General features: G+C 37.0%; 2 protein-coding genes across 2 annotated transcripts; both read right to left on the reverse strand.

Annotated features, from left to right (window-relative positions):
* Positions 1 to 3,110: 3,110 nt before the first annotated feature.
* Positions 3,111 to 3,662, reverse strand: LOC108759169 (uncharacterized). The gene has a single exon (XM_018504483.1). It carries the CDS (start codon positions 3,660 to 3,662, stop codon positions 3,213 to 3,215), a length of 450 nt encoding a protein of 149 aa, XP_018359985.1. The 3' UTR covers positions 3,111 to 3,212.
* Positions 3,663 to 4,663: 1,001 nt separating this feature from the next.
* Positions 4,664 to 18,149, reverse strand: LOC108759168 (protein diaphanous). Its single transcript, XM_018504482.1, has 6 exons — positions 17,973 to 18,149; positions 13,812 to 14,110; positions 13,046 to 13,355; positions 11,699 to 12,045; positions 11,284 to 11,569; positions 4,664 to 4,906 (listed from the first exon to the last, which is right to left on the reverse strand). Exons 1-6 carry the CDS (start codon positions 18,078 to 18,080, stop codon positions 4,664 to 4,666), a joined length of 1,593 nt encoding a protein of 530 aa, XP_018359984.1. The 5' UTR covers positions 18,081 to 18,149.
* Positions 18,150 to 19,951: the final 1,802 nt, after the last annotated feature.

Here is a 19,951-nt window from a genome sequence, read left to right on the forward strand (position 1 = left end):
TAGCCATTTTCGTACATCTTCGTAAGAAATGAAGCGCTGCTGAGCAAGTGGGTGTCCCATCGATGCAAATAAGTAATAATCGGACGGAGCCAAGTCTGGTGAGTAAACCGCATATGAAAGTATTTCCCAACCAAACGTCTCAATCGTTTCCTTGACCAGTTTTGCTGTGTGTGATGGTGCATTATCATGAAGCAAAATCACTTTGTGTTACCTTTTTTGATATTCCGGTCGTTTTTCACGCAAAGCTTAATTCAAATTGATCATTTGTTGTCGGTAGCGTCCAGTATTAACGGTTTCGCCAGGTTTTAGCAGCTCATAATACATCACACCTTTCTGATCTCACGAAACACAGAGCATTGTCTTCCGTCCATAGCGATTTGGCCTTGCAGTCAATTTCGATGGTTCGCCTGGAGTTACCCATGATCTTTTACGCTTAGGATTCTCAAAATATATCCACTTTTCATCGCCAGTCACACTTTCTTTTGTACCTGGCGAGCAGCATTTCGCAAATGGTTTTTCGGTTTTCCTGCTGTCTTTCATTCAGTTCATGTGGAACCCATTTTCCCATCTTCTGGATCTATCCCATGGATTTCAAACGTATGGAGACAGCTTCTCGTGTCACATTCAATTGATCCGCGAGTTGTTGTTGAGTTTGAGCGTCATCCTCATCCAATAATGCAGCAATTCGCTGTCTTCAAACTTTTTCGGTGGTTTTCCACGTTCTTCGTTTCTCACGTCAAAATCGCCACTTTTGAATTTTTTAAACCACTCAAAGCACTGTGATTTACCAAGAGCATGCTCACCGTAAGCTTCGACAAGCATTCGATTCTGCAGCAGTTTTCTTCAAAGGGTAACAGAAAATCAATGCTGTCCGCAAATCGTAGTTTCCAGGCACAAAATTCGACATTCAGTTCAACGCTATTACAAACTATACTGTTGTATGAAACTCGTATTGTTGTGAGTTGAAAATCTTTGTCAGATGTTAGAACAAGGAAATGGCGTCTATGACGCGGTCTGACGGCAACTACGTTGACAGCTATGGCCATCTATTGGTAAATTCCGGTTTCATATTTACATACCTGGTATATGTAGAGGTAAATCGCCTTTAGATAATGGGTTGAGGAAACCTTCTTGTTTACCTGCCTTCTTATTCCCCAAAATACACGGCACGCAATTCGCTATTACATTTTCGATCTTTTTGGATAACATCGGAATATAGTATTCTTGCTTAATAGTTTCTTCGGTGCGTTTTACAGAAAAGTGACCTCGACCACGAGCCATCAGAATGATTTCGCTCTGCATGTCCTGCGGTATGACCAGCAGTTCGCGGACGTCTTTGAATTTGTATAGTACATCATTTCGCATCGTATAGTCGTCGTATGGTTTCTGTTTTAAAACTTCTATGATGGCTCGTAGTTCCGGATCGCTTTTCTGCGCCTTCACAATCTTTAATACAATATTATCTTCGTTACTAATTGCCATAACCGGATAACGGCTAAGTGCATCTACGTGTTTCATCCTATAACTAGCTCTATGTTCTACGATTACGTCAAATTTCTCGACCATCAAGGCCCATCTCGTAATTTTAGCGGATAACTTGACCTTACTTAACGTTTGTTTGAAAGCTATACAATTGGTTACGATCTTAAATCGCATGCCCAAAAGATAGTGTCTGAATTTTTCTAACGCCCTTATTATGGCTAAAACTTCGAGCTCATAGCTAGTATATCTAGATTCTGTTTCTGTCGTCTTGCGACTCATATAATAAACCGGATGTAGTTTATCTTCCGAGTTCTTTTGGAATAAAATTGCCCCTAGACCATCTTTACACGCATCCGTGTGTAACTTGGTTTCGAACTTAGGATTAAATATCTTTAACACTGGGCTGTTACTTAAATCTGATTTCAGCTGTTCAAATGACTTCTTTTCCTTTACACTAAATTGGAACGAATTTTCCTTTCTTAACGTATCACTCAGAGGCTTTGCTTTAATCGCGTAGGATTCTATAAATTTTCTGAAATATCTCGATAGACCGAGAAAGCTTTGAACATCTTTTAAGGTACGCGGCTCTGGGAAATTCGAAATTACTTGGATCTTCCCGGGAGAGGGACGAATTGTACCGTTCTCTATTATGTATCCAAGGTACTCAACTCTTGTTTGTAACAGTTGGCATTTACCTTTTTATGTCGAGACTGTAGTCACTTGCGACTCGAAAAACTTGGCGTAATCGTCTGATGCCGTCCTCTACATCAGGCGCAATTACTATTAAATCGTCTAGATATAGTAAAATTCCTTCGTTAACCAAAGGTCGGAAAATTTGGTTTACAAATCATTGGAAAACGGGTGGCGAATTGCACAATCCAAAAGGTACTTTTAAGAATTGATACTGACCCTGATAAGTTGTAAACGCAGTATATTTACGACTTTGTTTCGCTACGTTCACGTAAAAAAATCCGTTCTTAAGGTCTAACGTGCTAAATATGCGAGCCCCAGATAATTGATCAATTTGATCTTCGATTATTGAAAGCGGATACTTATCCTTAATCATTACTCGGTTTAGTTTTCAATAGTCAACACACAGCCGATAAGAACCGTTTTTCTTTTTTACAAGCACTACAGGGCTCCCATATTCAGACGAACACGGCTCGATGATTCCTTCGCTTACCCACTCATTTATTTGATTTTCGACAATCTCTTTCTCTTTCAGTAGTAAAGTCAGTGCCTAAAATTACATCAACATTCAGGACTTGGGACGGAACATGGAATGCTAACGGAAAATTTACATTATCTACTGTGACCGTTGATTGGAAATAACCGAGCGTCTTTACTCGACCCTGTGCGATACCCGTTAAAAGGACTTCTGATTCACGCAATTTCGATGTTTTAATAGTCTTAAAACCATCCTCTCTCATTAAAGAGAGATGGCTACCGGTATCTAACAATGCATATAAACTCTTATTCTCGATTATAACCTGTTTAAACATCCGATTCACATCGACGACTTTAACAAGAATATTTGACATTACCTGCGTAGTGTCGAACTTATTTTTATTAGGACAATTTTTGGCCTCATGCCCAAAGTTATTACAATGAAAGCATTTTTTCCCTTTATCTCTAAATTTACATTTGTCCGACCTATGTCCGCTTTCGCCACAGTTGCAGCAACGTTTCCCTGGCTTTGTTGTCTTCTTTTCCTCTTTCCCAGATTTGGTTCATCGGTCACCATCGTCTTTGTTTGCTTTGTTTGCTTTGTTTGCTTTGTTTGCCACTTCTTTGCTCGGATTATTCTTCATGGCTGTAGTTCCTCGTTCTTGTATCTTCTCGTATGTCCAGAGGCGGAATCTGAGCTCGCTATAATTTTGAGCCCCATACAACATCATCTTGCTACTGCCATCCGGGATACCATCGATGATGTATTGTATCGTTGATTCGACGTCTAAATCTCCTTGCGACGCCAATTCCCTCATAGTTAGGTAGTATTCTTGAACACTGTCATCCTTCTTTAACTTCTTTTTGGTCAACTTTCGATGGATGTCTGCACTAGTCACTCGCAAGCTGAATTCTTCCTTCAGAGCTGCTTTCAACTTATTCCATGTTTGCACGGTATTCAATCTCCGTACAAACGTTTTAGCGACACCTTTTAGGGACTTGCGGCCAAACATCAATTTCTATATATCATTTTACTGAAACAGAGTGGCTAACACCTCAAAATCCGAAATCCATCTTTCAATCGTATAATGGTCGTTCCCATCGAATGTACGGATAGTGTCTTCAACGTCTTTGAAATTGAAAGTAATCTTCGTACTCTTTTGTCGTCTCTTTATTGGCAAATCTCTTTCGCCGGCCTCGGAGTCAGTGCTACTAACGACCGATGACGAAGTATTTATTTCGTCGCCTGTTCGCCGATTTTTCACATCGTCATTTTGTTCGGTATCCTCCTTGCTGCAACTCATCGGGCTCCCTTTCCGATTCTTCTTCGGTTTCTACATCGTTGTCGTGTGCACGTGTTTTAATGTTCACGAGCGCTCGTATAATTCTCTGTCGTAGTTCCTCCTTGGCGCCGACGTAGCTCAAGCCAAGGATATTACATATAGATGTCAGGTCACCTACTGATAAAATGGCAGAGTATTCCAACTTTGCATGAAATTCATCTGAAGCATTGTCGAAATCGAAACCACCGAAATTACGGTTGCGACTAGTACGATCCCCATCTTTTTCGAATATAAATTTATACAGTGCGTATACGGCTGGGCGCGACGACGCTCGTACCTTGTCGGCGATTGGCTTAATCTTTCCGAGCGTCTTCATCGTTTATCGTTAATGTCTAATCGTCTTTGGTTTTCCAAAATGGCCGATACTCACGTTTGACAACCTTCTCGAATGTTTCTCCACCAACTTCCCGCCAAGATGGCAGACTTCCCTTATTCTCTTTCTTCCTTTGACCTCTTTGTCTTTTTGTCACGTCTTTTCTCTTTTGTCACTCGTTGCGTCTTTCTCTTTTCGTCTCTCGTCTTCACCTTATTCTTTTCGTCTTTTCGTCTCGTTTTGTCCTTCGTCTTCTTTGTCGTTATTTCCCTCGTAGCGTCGTCGTCGCTCACTACTCGGCGTCGTCTTCCTCGTGCGAGACGTCGTTCGTCGTCCTCACGTAGAGCGTCGTTCCTCGTCACACTTCGTGCGAAGCGTCGTTCTCGTCGCACTTGGTGTGAAGTGTCGTCGTCATATCTCGTGCAAGGCGTCGTTCTTCACCCTCGCGTAGAGCGTCGTTCTCGTCGCACTTGGTGTGAAGTGTCGTCGTCGTACCTCGTGCAAGGCGTCGTTCTTCGTCCTCGCGTAGAGCGTCGTTCGTCGTTCTCGTGCAGAGCGTCGTTCTTGTCACACTTCGTGTTTTTCCTTTTGCCACTCTAGCCTAGCTCGATCCCGGACGAGCCTCCAAATTATGTAGGATCTGGGAGAGATCCTAACGGATGTGGGTATCGAACTGTAGGCGTTAATATGGCACTCGTTAACTTCAAAAGATCCTCTCTCACACGGGCACGTCTGTCTCTCTATTCTCTTCAAAAGACCCTCTTCATACTTCATATTGTATCTGCCAAAGCTCCTTCTCGTGGGATCGTCGCCTTAACTCTAGCGCCCGCGCCATTCATGAGGGAAGAGCATAGAGAGCGCGCGTAGTTCAAATTCGCATGCATTTGTAGAGATATCAGATCCCCACACTATTTTTTAATAATTTTTTTTTAAATGGGGTGCTAACTTCTTATCGAAAATCGAGATCGAATAGTTTTGAGCGGCTAAATAGCTTCATTTCATGAATATCAATATCCAGAGTTCCGGATGTATAAAAAAAATTTAGAAAAATAAAAAATAAAAAATTTTTGAAAAATAAATTTTTAGATACAATAGTTCTGATTAAAGTTCCTGCTTCCTTTTAACGAGGCGAAGAATTCTCTGTAGTTTTTAACGCGAGATTCGTTTAATAACCATTTTTTTTAAATAGGGGTGCTAACTTCTTATCGAAATTCAAGATCAAATAGTTCTGAGCGGTTTAATAGCTTTATTTTGTAAATATCTAGAATTCCTGATACATAAGAGACAAATCCGATCAATAAAAAAAAATTTTTTTTTGAAAATTTTCGAGGATCCAACAAATGTTGCATATTTCGCAAAACGTTGGTTCAATCGCTTTAAGTCCTAATATTTTTCGACAGAACTCGTCGAGAACTGTCTAGAATTCCAATCAAAACTACTTAGTACTCTCAAAAAATTTTCAATAACCCTATTAGGGTCAAAGCGATTGGACCAACGTTTTGTGAGATACGCAACATTTGTTAGGTTGATGAAAATTTTCAAAAAATTTGTTTTCTTCTTTCATCGATTGGATTTATCTCTTATACATAAGAAATTCTAGATATTAATAAAATAAAGCTATTAAGCCGCTCAGAACTACTCAATCTTGAATTTCGACAAGTTAGCAACCCATTTTTTGAAAATTATTAAAAAATGGTTATTAAGCGGAACTCTCGTTATAAACTATGGGGAACTTTCTTCGTCTCGTTAAACGAAAGTGAGAACTCTAATCAGAACTCCTGAGTACTATAGTTGGGATGCTAACTTCATATACCCCACTGACAAATAAATCTACCTTTCCGTGAGTCGCCGAATTTAAACTTCGTATATTTATAGAGGAGATGGAAATAATAGACATGTATTTTTTTATATTAGCAATGGTACAAGTTTAAGAGTACAAACTATCCTTATAGTACGTAATAAGCACGAGTACCTAATTTCTTGCATTTTAGCTCATTCTATTACAGCTACTTCTAAATTTTAAAGATGATAAGAGGCTTTCACGTGTTTCCTGAAAGCAAATTTAGTATAAACAATTTAGAATTCAAAATAGCAGACCCAATATGGCTACTTGCTGAAAAAGAAACAATTGTATATCGCTCTTTGACGAATCCAGGAATAACCGACGAGGAGGTGGCAAGAGTCTATTTCTACTTCATTTTTTTTTATTTTATATTTTTATATTATTATTATATTTTATATTTTTTTTGTTTTAATAATTTTTTTATATTTTTATAATTTTCAATTTTTTGTTTACAGCTACGCCACTTCTTAGCTATGTCGATTTTTTTATTTTTTATTCTGTGTTCTTTTTTATATTTTTGTTCGTATTTGTTGTGTGTTCGTGACGCTGGTGTCACCTTGTAAGAAAGGCTCGTTCGCCAAGGCGGTTGTAATAACGACGATTCTCTTTGTGATAACGAATAAACTTTTATTGTCGAGTCAAATTCAAATGTGTCCGAAACAGGCGATAGGTGATACTCGCAAGCCGATAATGGATCCACTCGTTTCGATGCGTGCACCGGTAATTTGCACTCTGCGCGACGTCAAGTAATTTCTCGCAGCTAGCAATGGAATCTATATGGCGAGCAGTAATGAGACCGGCAAATCTCGCCGGCTACGCAGATAATTCTTGCTCACAGAATACCTTCGCGGTACGCGTATATCATTAACTTTACGTGACATGGTAATGGTGATACGCGACGACAAATTGGTGTGATTCGCTTCGCTTTAAGGCTCAGACTCAGATTTGAGAAGCACGAATAACTATTATTGATCCGTATCGATCTGATCGGGAAGCGAACTGAAATCTCGCACGCGGAACGTATGCGCGATAGTTAGCTTTTCGGGTGTCGCGCAAGGGGGATCGCGTGCCATCTGAGATTGACAGCATGGTTAAAACAGGAGCGAGATATACGCGTGTTTTGAACGGTGTCGATGAGCTATTGACTTGTCGTCCCGGAAAATATTTTTAAATTAACGATAATTCCGGAACAGTATTAATGTGTAATAATATAGCAGTCATAAAATGCGGTTGGTATACAAAATCTTTATGCATACAAGAATTGTTTTTTTAATATCATTTCTGTAAAGAGTACATAATAAACCGATGTGAACCTGGCGCCCAACTTTATCAAAATTAAAAATTAATACTATAGGGCGTTTATACTTCGTTTGTATCCGTTTGTACCTTCCTTATTTTCGTTTGTACACCAAACAGATAAACAAAAAATGAAATATAAAAAATGGCCAGCGCTCAAATTTCATATTTTTTAATTTCATTTATGCCATTCGAAAGAGAATCGTTTGTACCCGTTTGTACCTCCCTTACTTTCGTTTTTACCTCAAAGGGTTCGGAGATACAGCGCTTTTAATTTTTGCGCAACCCCTATATAGCGAAATTCGCCAATTTTTAAGATATCGAAATGGGACCAACGAAACGGCATTCGAAAGAGAATCGTTTGTACCCGTTTGTACCTCCCTTACTTTCGTTTGTACCTCAAAGGGCTCGGAGATAAAGCGCTTTTCAATTTCTGCGCAACCCCTATATAGCAAACTTAGCTAATTTTTAAGATATCGAAATGGGACCAACGGCATTCGAAAGAGAATCGTTTGTACCCGTATGTACCTCCCTTACTTTCGTTTGTACCTCAAAGGGTTCGGAGATACAGCGCTTTTCAATTTTTGCGCAACCCCTATTTAGCAAAAATCGCCAATTTTTAAGATATCGAAATGGGACCAATGGCATTCGAAAGAGAATCGTTTGTACCCGATTGTACCTCCCTTACTTTCGTTTGTACCTCAAAGGGTTCGGAGATACAGCGATTTCAAAATTTCGGAAATACGCCAAGAGAGGAAGTCGGCCATTTTTAAAGATATCGAAATGGGACTAACGGCATTCGAAAGAGAATCGTTTGTACCCGTTTGTACCTCACTTACTTTCGTTTGTACCTCAAAGGGTTCGGAGATACAGCGCTTTTCAATTTTTGCGCAACCCCTACATAGCGAAAATCACCAATTTTTAAGATATCGAAATGGGACCAACGGCATTCGAAAGAAAATCATTTGTACCTCCCTTACTTTCGTTTGTACCTCAAAGGGATTGGAGATACAGCGTTTTCAAAATTTCGGAAATACGCCAAGAGGGGAAGTCGGCCGAATTTCAAGATATCGAAATGGGACCAACGACATTCGAAAGAGAATCGTTTTCGAATGCCGTTGGTCCCATTTCGATATTTTAAAAATTGGCGATTTTCGCTATATAGGGGTTGCGCAAAAATTAAAAAGTGCTGTATCTCCGAACCCTTTGAGGTACAAACGAAAGTAAGAGAGGTACAAACGGGTACAAACGATTCTCTTTCGAATTCCGTTGGTCCCGTTTCGATATCTTGAAAATTGGCCGACTTCTCCTCTTGTCGTATTTCCGAAATTTTGAAAACGCTGTATCTCCGAACCCTTGGAGGTACAAACGAAAGTAAGGGAGGTACGAACGGATACAAACGATTCTCTTTCGAATGCCGTTGGTCCCATTTCGATATCTTTAAAAATGGCCGACTTCCCCTCTTAACGTATTTACGAAATTTTGAAAACGCTGTATCTCCGAACCCTTGGAGGCACAAACGAAAGTAAGGGAGGTACAAACGGGTACAAACGATTCTCTTTCGAATGCCGTTGGTCCCATTTCGATATCTTAAAAATTGGCCGACTTCCCCTCTTGGCGTATTTCCGAAATTTTGAAAACGCTGTATCTCCGAGCCCTTTGAGATACAAACGAAAGTAAGGGAGGTACAAACGGGTACAAACGATTCTCTTTCGAATGCCGTTGGTCCCATTTCGATATCTTTAAAATTGGCGAATTTCGCTATATAAGGGTTGCACAAAAATTGAAAAGCGCTGTATCTCCGAACTCTTTGAAGTACAAACGAAAGTAAAGGAGGTACAAACGGGTACAAACGATTTTCTTTCGAATGGAATAAATGAAATTAAAAAATATGAAAGTTGGGCGCTGACCATTTTTTATATTTCATTTTTTGTTTACTGTTTAAGGTACAAACAAAAATAAGGGAGGTACAAACGGGTACAAACGAAGTACAAACGCCCTATGGTATTAATTTTTAATTTTGATAAAGTTGGGCGCCAGATTCACATCGGTATAGAATAAAAACTAAAAAAAATAGACATAGGTAAGAAGTGGCCTAACAGTAAACAAAAAATTGGAAAAATTGTAAAAATACAAAAAAATTATTTTAAAAAATCTTTTAAATAAAAAACAAAAATTAAAAAATCGAAGGGGACTCTCACCACATCCTCGTCAATTATTCCTGGGTTCGACAAAGAACGAGATAAGTGTTTCTCTTTCAGTAGGTCATTATATTGGGTCTGCCATTTTAAATTCTACATTTTTTTACTCGATTTGCTTTCAGGAAACATGAAAGACTCTTTAAAATTCAGAAGTAGCAGTAATAGAGTGAACTAAAATGTAAGAAATTAGGGATGCACCGGATCGTAAAATCACAGGATACAGGATACTGGATATCCGAGAAAGCAATTTCTTCGAGTCGGATATCCAACATTTTCCGGATATCCGACCGGAATCCGGAAAAATGCCTTTAAAAAAAATAAAAAAGCTTATAGAGAAAAAAATTGTGATTTTGCAACAATATATAAGATATTATAGCGTTATGAATGTACATACTTATTTCTAAAACATTTGTGTAATAAAAAATCAACAATTTAATGATATCAAATTTTAACCGGATATATTCTCGGATACTAATGATATCCGACTATCCGGTTGGATAGTAAAAAAGTATAAGTCGGATAATATCGAAAATCAGATGCTTTTCGGATAGCCGGTGCATCCCTACAAGAAATTAAATATTCGTGCTTATTACTATAAGAGTTTGTACCTTTAATCCTGCACCATTGCCGATATAAAAAAATACGTGTCTATTATTTTCGTGTGCTCTACAAATGTACTAAGTTTTATTAAATTCGGCGAGTAGCGGAAAGGTATGTTTACTTGTGAGACGAAACCACTCAAAAGAAAATTTATTAAATAATTTTAAGATTTAAATGTTGACGCAAAAATTTCTGAAGAATAAAGTTGTTTAAAAAAATAATTTTACATAAAACAGAATTCATTTTTTCTACTTATCCAAATCTCAAAATGTTGATAATAAAAATCGGTTCATATTATTAGATAAATTTGAATTATTTTCTATTTTATTACATGTTTTCTTAACATTCTTACATTTTTTGTAGAAACTTTTTAAGTAATGGATTTTTTTATATTCTACAATTCTCTTATAAAAATCGTTCTCCACAACCATCTATTTCTACAGATGACTTAAATTGCTGATTAATATTCATCAAGTCATCTGTAATAGATGATTGTGGAGAATGATTTTTATAAGAAAAGTACAGAAAAGATAATTCAATTAAAAAGAAAAAGATAATGTAAAAGTATCTATGTAAAAGAAGACGTAGAGTTTTAAACTGATAAAGAAAAAATTTTAAATAATTTGTATGCAAAAAGATTAAAGGTTTTTTATGTAAACTATAATCTAATACGATTTGATAAGAATTTTATTCCTTGTCGAAATTTTCTTGAAAGATGGTTCTAATCTAATCCTCGCAGAGAAGGAATATAATTTTTAATACAAAAAAAAATTTTTTCGTATCATTACGATGCGTGAAAATATTGCACATTAACTGTAAAGATATAGTAACGTAGCGGCGCAGGGTAAAGCGCTCACTACCAGGCATGTATGCCCGTCTAAAGGACGGCACCGATTATACTAACTCGGTAATAACGGCTTCATTGAATATTGCAGAAAAAAATGGCTCAATTTTTTATCAGAAAAAACGCTTTTAATCTTTTCGTTTACTGGACGCTGTTTAAGATATACCCTATAGATCTATCATATGTATACTTACGAAACCTTCAGGTTTCTCTGTTCCTTGCTCCAGTTCTTTGATCTTGTTTTCCGCATGCTGAAGTTTCGCTTCGGCTTCTTGTCTACTAGCTATAGCTTCCTCTAACTTTTGCATCACTTCTACTAATCGGCGTTCTTCCTCGGCCCGTGACTTTTCGACTAGGATATCGATCAACGGTTGTACATCAATCTGGAAGCGTTTTGTCGCGCTGAAATCTGGGTCACAGCCTGAACGATGCAACACAATTTGCGATATACATTCCTCTATCAATTTATAATATGCCGGTCTAAAAAATGAGAAAAAAAAAAGAAAATAAAGAGTTAGTTAATAAGGATAATAAATACCAAATATACATATTGATTACTTAAATCGCAATAATAAAAATAAATGCGACTGTACAAGTGTATATACTTACCGAACCAGAGCATCATCTCGAATAAATAAAAGATGTTGAAGTATTGATAGAAAGTATGGTTCGGCGGAGGTATCCATTACCATATTTTTGACTACTTCAAAGCAATCGTTAACATCGTCTAATTCTAAACGTACGTTGTCAAATCTCTGTACAAATTCCTCGTAATCCTCCTCTTTGTGATCATTAAAAATCTTCAAATGCGTAGCCAAGTCTTCCGACTCATCTTTCTCTAACATTTCGAGAATATCGGCTAGACCTACTCGCATTACCTCGTTCCTAAGATGTAAGCGAAAATCTAGATCCTCCGCGGATGATATTATCGAGTTTATGAGTTGAAGGCATACTACCTGTAATATGAAAATAATATAAAAATAAAAATAAATTTTATATTAAATTATTTACTTTTTCGTTTTTATAAAAAAATCACATAACTCGTCGAAAATTTTTAGGCTGTATTGCAATAAGTAATACAAGATTATTTAACACTAATCGTCGTTAAATAAACTTGATTAGTTTTTTTACTTGATTTATAATAATTTATACAAATATTATATTAATTTAACAATGCAATAAAATTATTGTATTTTATAATAATTTTGGAAATAAGACCGTTTATGTTAGAAACATTATTACTTTAAATACGAAGCGCCACTATGGTCTGAATTTTAAGATGTTGAACTATTATATATATTCATTTAAATAAATTAATTTCAGAAATTATAATTGCGTACCAATATGGTTGTCAGACTTTTAACGCAATCAATCTGAAATATTAATAAAATCCCCCCCAAAATTCCCAAATTTAATCTTAAAAAACTGTAATAAAAACTTATTGGGAAAAATATTGCCTCTGCCGGGAGTCGAACCCGGATCTCTTGCAATCCGTGCGAGCGTCCTACGACGCTCCTAGGACACTCGCACGGAATGCAAGAGATCCGAGTTCGACTCCCGGCCGAGGCAATATTTTTCCCAATAAGTTTTTATTACAGTTTTTTAAGATTAAATTTGGGGATTTTGGGGGGATTATTAATATTTCAGATTGATATATATATTGCGTTGAAAGTCCGACGACCATATCGGCACGTAATTATAATTTCTGAAATTAATTTATTTAAATGAATATATATATAACAGTTCAACATCTTAACATTCAGACCGCAGTGGCGTTTCGTATTTAAAGTATTGTATTTTAATTGTACATATAGAAAAGATTAATATTTCTAGAGTAAGATAACGTTACATTTTTTATTTGATTTTCAATCATAAAAACTATCATAAAAAAATTATTTATACAATGATTAAAATCGCACAAGTCTAATAAAAAATAAAGAAATAAATAAAACATACCCTTAAATTTTCGTTCTTCTTATTCATCAAACCTTGTACGATTGGCAGAAATCTTTCACGACCTTTGAATTCGCCATTCATAGTAACAGCATCTAAAACCTTTTTGTGACTATCGCTGGATATGAGGCACACCGCGCCTAGTAACTTTACAGCTTCGGACATTACAGATGGTTTCGTCGGCTCCAATGACCTGGCCACAATGGTAAGGGCCTCGTGATGGGCCAACATCTCCTTTATACCAACGGTATTATTCATAATAGCCTTTAAACAGCGAATACATTCGTATTGTATTCGCTCATAACGGTTATCACTAAGGGAAAACAAATTTTTCATTAATTAATAAAGATTAATATGAATTTCAAATTTTAATAAATTCATAGCAGCACAGGTCTTGTAATAAATTCTGCTATAAGCATCATGCAAAACTGAAGTGATAATAAAGTGAAAATTAAGAATATTTTGCTAATTGAGCAGCGTAAATGAAGTAATTCTCAAATTAAACTTTTTCGCAGTATACGAAAATTTTACAAAATTAAACTGTTTATAATATTACTAGTAAAACTTCGTTCGTATACAATATAAGCAGTTAAGAAATCAACGTAATATAAATATCATTAAAAAACGACATTCAAGCGAATAGTACTCTTACATGAATTACCTATCGTAATATATGAAGGCACTGGAATAGAATAATACCAATGTTAGAATAAGTTCTGCATTCGAATTGCTATGGGACACTTTATTTGAACACGTGGAACTCACTTACTTTCGATAACATTCATTGAGAGTAGCCAGAACCTGCTTGAGACCCTTGGTACCAAATTCCTGTACCCAGCTGAGCGGATTGTTAGTAAGCGCGATCCTGAGAGACTCAATGCAGTTGTAGATCTTATTGACGCTCAAATCAGGCTGCGCCAAGTACTGTATGTAATCCGCCGGTTTGTCGAATTTTGATCGATTCTCCTGTATGCTACCCTTGTAATGCAAAACCAGCATCTCCTTCTTCTTCGAATCCGATTGCTGGCGCAATGGTTCCTTCTTTTCTTCTGTTAGATTCATATTAGCCTAAACACAATAGTAATGATAAAACTTCTACTATTTATTAGATATCATTCCATACAAAATACCTCATTACTTAATAATTACTGAATACTGTGCGTTCTATCGATACGAAACACATAAAGTGAAAAATATTAACAATTCAAATTCTTAAAATATTCTATAATTTTAATGCATATATAAATTTAATATAAAATAAACAAGAGCTAAGTGTCTCTTGCTAATAATACAGTTAAATAATACGATCCATGTCATTAATGATAAAACTATACGTTTTAACTTTTAATATAACCATCCTCGGTGTGACATAAAATAAATTATAAAGTTATCAAAAAAGAAACAACGAAACAAATTTTATAGCAATATGTTTTGTCATCTTTGTAATATAATAACTTTGTAGTTTTCTTAACACGTAGTTTTCTTAACATGTACAGTTATATACATTTATTTAACTTTACAATACTTTGTAATTTTTAACATATGTTACGACCTGACGGAGGTAACAATGTAAATATCTCCGCGTTTGTAAATTATTGAATTAAGATGCAGCGGTTCGCGTGATATCCCAGCGCTGTCACCAATTATGTTACGACGCGAGGTGTAACGGATTTAAATATTTTCGCGTTTCTAAATTATTGCTTGAACATCCCACCTGTTGCGTAAAGCTCTACACAATCTTAGTGCACAACAATCTTAATGGACACACATATGTATTATTCGTACGTACACATGCACGTATACAATATCTCAAAGTCGACAATTCGATTTATGCGAAGTCGCGGAAGGCGGCATAGATCTAAACGGACGTCGGCACGTTTGAAATCACGATTTCTTTACGATTGTCCAGAATGCCGACACCGCTGACCCGCGACGTCCATATTTCGTGAACAACCAATCAGGAAGGAGATCGAGATCTGATGGGAGGCACAACGGAATCCAATATTCATTCCATCGAGTATCGAGCTGCCGAACGGTCGTGGATAAATTTCGAGAAACTAGTTCTTCGTCGAGAATTTAATCATACGGGTATGTGTACGTTACCGCGACTCAGGGTTACCCCTAGGCGTCGTCGCGGTTAAATCTGATCACCAACAGACAAATCTCTTGACTCAGGGTGACTTGCGAACACCCCTAGGCGCGGTCAAGAAGAAACAAATCAGGGCAATCGAGTTCCCTACGCGATATCGTAGTGTCATGTTAGACGCGGCAGGAACACATTAATACAAATAAACTATATAATTATTTCATTAAACTTAACTTATCTAAGTGTATACAACAGAACTAAGTGTATCTATTTAAATGAATAAACGATTTCTTTTGACACGGAACCACAGCAGAGATATTAAATGTTATCTCTCTGAGAGACAATCCACCACCCATGTCACCAATTAATCATAATATGAATTATCGTGTCATGTCACGCCACCGTCGCGAGTTTTTCAGGAAACCAATATTAAGAATTAAATATTCCTGCGTCATATTTTGGGGCCGCGACGCTGCTGGATGTAGAGTGGGGAGCGAAAGACGGTCGAGTGCGGCGGGCGAGCAGGATACTGGATGAGTGGTGAAATGTTTACCAGAGTAGGGATGGTATAATCAGAATGCGAGCGCGTCTCAGGTCGAGCGACAAACTATGAGACCGCTAGCGCCGGCGTATTGCATGCTATCTGAATCCCTTAGAAATCTTTAATATAATTGATTTAGAATTTAAATTGGTAATTAATATTCTCCCAAAAATGGAATTCAGAATTGTTCCTTGTAAATATGCGACATCATAAATTATCTGATTGAACAATCTATAAATTTTTGTTGAATTGGCCATTGGTCTTAATGCTTCAGCGATTAATTGTAATTGAAACAAATGTCAGAATAGTTAATGTTCATTTGTCAAGGAAATTTATTATGGTTCCGAGCAATTTGAGCCGTTTCATCACTTCATACCCTTCGGGAGGGGATAGAGGAGTGGATTGAATGAAAGTAGAATATAACGCCATGTTAAAGTTTAAATTTTTTTAATACGGAACTAGCTGACACGCTGATTACATTGACGCGGATCCCTCGTTTGGTCATTCTATTGAAAAAGGTATTTCATTGTATTACTAACGCGGTTTGGTAGCTCATGTACGAAAAAAAAATTATTGCAGAAATAGATAGAAATGGAAGGAAGGATTGAGCAGCTCCTACAAGCGCAGTCAATCCTGAGAAAGGACAGGCTAAGCAGCTCCTACGAGCGCAGTTAGTCCGACTCAGAGGAATTGAGCTAAACAGCTCCTTCGAGCGCAGTTAGTCTTGGAGAGACGGAAAAGCTGAGCAGCTCCTACGAGCGCAGTCAGCCCGAGGGGTGAGGAAAAAGGAGGAGAGTCAGGTTAGCTTGAAATGAGTTATTCATACTTTCTTTTCTTGAATATACTATATTATTATTATTATTATTTAGAGATATTCCAGTTGATCCTTTCGCCAATTCGGCCGTGATTGACCGTGAGTCGATCAAGAAAAATGAAACCGGGCTCGGTTTTCGCCCCGTTTATATAAACGCCAGTCAGTGGCGCTCGCGAGTCAGGAGGGAGAGGGAGCGTGAATTGGGCCTACGTGACGAATGTGAAAAAAGAACTTTTCTCCCCGAAATATTATTTATACCGGACTAAAACTCGGTATGATTTACGTGAACTTAATTTAAAACTGAGAAATCGAATTATTTCTGCGTTAATTAGAAATTTAAAGTTATTAGTAAACTAAGTTTCGAGTCCTTCTCCGTGGTCCGCGCTGCTCCTTCCTCGACTCTCGGTTGGTCGGCGCGCGCTAACGCGACTAATTCGCGTTTAATTATCAATTTCGAGTAAATTAAAGCGGTCACGATGGCCAAAAAACAATAAACAAAATCGCAATGCGAAACTTCAAAATCAATAATATTTTCGGCCAGGGCGGCTGAAATCCCGCTAAGAATTCGGAACGACGAGCGACACGCGCATCGCGGGCCGTGATTGGTGCGCAATAGCTTATTCTTACTTCGACGGATTATAGGCGTTGAGGCGTTTCGATTAAATTAATTTTCCTAAATCTCGCGTAGGATAGTAATGACATGATCGTCATAACGTATAAAAACGATTCTTTAATTCTACGCGGAGTTATTCTACCTAGAATCTCCTCGCAACGCATCGGCACGCGCCTCACAGGTGATCCGATTAGCTCTCGCGGCACGCACGTCATGTGGTGTCGACACGAGAGAATCGCGCATCGCCGATTGAGTAGGTTTCTCAATACGGAATATTCGTAATTAATCAGATAGAAATATTTTAGATAGACGATGTGAGATACGAAAAATAACTCAGCGCGAAATGAAAAGATAAAAACAACAAAAATATTCGCAAAAAAAAAAACAAAATTATATTCTTGCGGAGGGCAGGACGTAATACGTATACAATGGTTTTGAAATCATAATAATATTTCTTAAGTTGATCTGTGCTTAAAGGCGAGTCAATTACTTGTAATTGTAATGTGCATGATCAGATTGGATATTTGAATTCGCGATGTGTGATGAAGAATATCTTGTGGCATTTTATTGTGTAGCAAGTAACAATGTTTTGTGATTTTGATAACTTTGTAATTTATCTTATGTATTATAATAACACTGAAGATGATCTTATTAAATGTCGAAACGTACGGTTTTAAAACTATTGATATGGATCATATTATTTGATTCTATTGTTAGCAAATGATACCTAGCTCGGCTTTATATTAGCCATTGTTTATTTGATATTAAAAAATAAATATATATATTAACTGCATATTTTATTGTCATACTAGAAAAAAGTATATCTATAAGCTATTAGAACACGTAAAATATATAATATATGCGACGTGTACGCACCAACATTTCCTCAAATCTATCGTTCACCGTCTCTTCGTCCATCCTTTCGATGATGCAACGCTGTTGCTCGATCTCGTTGATATCGTCACCGGAGTGTGGCCTCGGCATGGTGTTACTGCCCGAATAGCCACGCGACCCACTCCCGCGTACGGATTTCTTCGGTCGGCCGAACCATGTGTCCAACTGTAATGATTTTAATTTCGTATTGCAACATAATTTTAACACACATTTCTCGAAAATTAAATCCTTAAATAATATCGTAATCAGTCTACACTTTAATTTGGTAAAGGAAAAGCTCAAAGTAGAATATCACTTTCACTATAACTGCCTAAGTAGAAAATTGGATCCGGTCAACCTGGCGTATCAGGGAGCTTTCCGGTATGCCCTATTCAGGAACTCCTGATTCGGGCCTGATGAGGGAAAACTCAGGCATGCCCTACTTGTGCCCTATTAAGTAATGCCTGAATTGCGCCCTGTCAAGCTATGCCCGACTTCCGCCTGAGTAGGAAACGCGCAGGCAAGACCTAGTAAGGAATGCTTGATTTATGCCCTACTAAGTAATGCCAGAATTGCACCCCATTAAGGAATGTCGACTTGACATCTGAGCAGGGAATGCACAGGCATGCCCTACTAAGGAATGCCAGACTTATGCCTTACTAAGAAATGCCTGAATTGCGCCCTAACAACAGAAAGCTGGATTTGGGCCAAATCAAACCAGAATAAGACGTACCTTATGTGACTCTGTTTTATTTTTCTTTGCCAAAAAATTAATCAATAAATCTTATTTTCTTTTGTAATTAATCAATAAATTGTTAGGTTAGGTTCTTAGACGAAACGAACGAACTGCATTTTTGACAATCAACTTCTTGAGTCTATGACGAAATAAGTTATAATTGTGGAGTTTACAACTAATTGTCATGGAAAGTAATAAAAAGAAAAAACAAGATTTAATACAGCGAAGAGTAGGTAGATATCGGAAAGTTCGCCGTATTAATGCGAGAGAATTTCTTGATATAGCAAGTAAGCATCAATGAAAATGTAATTTTGTTCCCATAAATATCAATGAAAATGTTGATATTTAAAATCAAGTAAATCAAAATCGGAAAAGACATTAAAAATGTAAAAAAAAAGGCGTCAAGTATATTTTGCAGAAAAAAAATACCAAAAATAATGCCATAAAAAAAGAAGTGAAATCAAAATAATATTTCAAGTATCTCTATTTGAAAAGTCCCGTAGAACACAGTTCTCTGAACGGCATCTTGAAGGTTTTCTTATGATGTAGACGTCTTTTCGATATCCTTCAAGACAGTGTTGTATGGAATAATTTCTCACAATTATAATATACATACTACACAAAGTACAGATGACATTTGAAGTGTACTAAGTATAACAACACATTAATGAGAGAACGAAATGCAATAGATAGCGTAATGAGAGGCGCGGAAACTGAAAAGGGATTTTTACATCAATAACAAGTAGAAAATTGTAGAAATAAAAAATCGGAAATGAGCAAGATCTCCAGCAGCAGCATACTTGACGCGCCCGTCTTGTTCATAATTCGATTCACGCAAATAATTCAATAAATATTTTATTATAATTATAAACTATTTTTCGCAAATTAAAGAAATTTTATATATGGGGCATTCTTTCTCAAATCAGCCACCCCCCTGCGCATTTTATTTTTAAAGATAAAATTGTTTTCGAAGCGTCAAAATTTCCGCCTAAACCTCAATTTTTTGATGCCGTATGGTATTTTTTATTTTCTTCTTATGGGTGTGACCATACGTTAAAAATAATGCTCAGTGTTGCGTACGAAGTCCTCGAGTACCCCCGTGACCCCAGCAACCGGCGACGAATAAGCCGCGACAATAACATCGGGTAAAGCTAAAGTCGAGGGTGTACGTGATCTTAGCTGATGTCATGAACTTTTAAAAGACATATCTAGGTCGCGAGTATCTTTTATCCTAATTAAATCATTA

The sequence above is a fragment of the Trachymyrmex cornetzi genome, unplaced genomic scaffold (assembly GCF_001594075.2).
Source record: "Trachymyrmex cornetzi isolate Tcor2-1 unplaced genomic scaffold, Tcor1.1 scaffold1720, whole genome shotgun sequence".
In the NCBI taxonomy this organism is placed as follows: Eukaryota; Metazoa; Arthropoda; class Insecta; order Hymenoptera; family Formicidae; genus Trachymyrmex; species Trachymyrmex cornetzi.

Coding starts and splice junctions, on each gene's coding strand:
- LOC108759169 (XM_018504483.1), bottom strand. CDS start 3,662: ATGTTTGGCCGCAAGTCCCTAAAAGGTGTCGCTAAAACGTTTGTACGG.
- LOC108759168 (XM_018504482.1), bottom strand. CDS start 18,080: ATGCCGAGGCCACACTCCGGTGACGATATCAACGAGATCGAGCAACAG. Junction 14,111..17,972: donor ATAGATTTGAGGAAATGTTG/GTGCGTACACGT, acceptor TATTGTGTTTAG/GCTAATATGAATCTAACAGA. Junction 12,046..13,045: donor AGAAGAACGAAAATTTAAGG/GTATGTTTTATT, acceptor TTCATATTACAG/GTAGTATGCCTTCAACTCAT.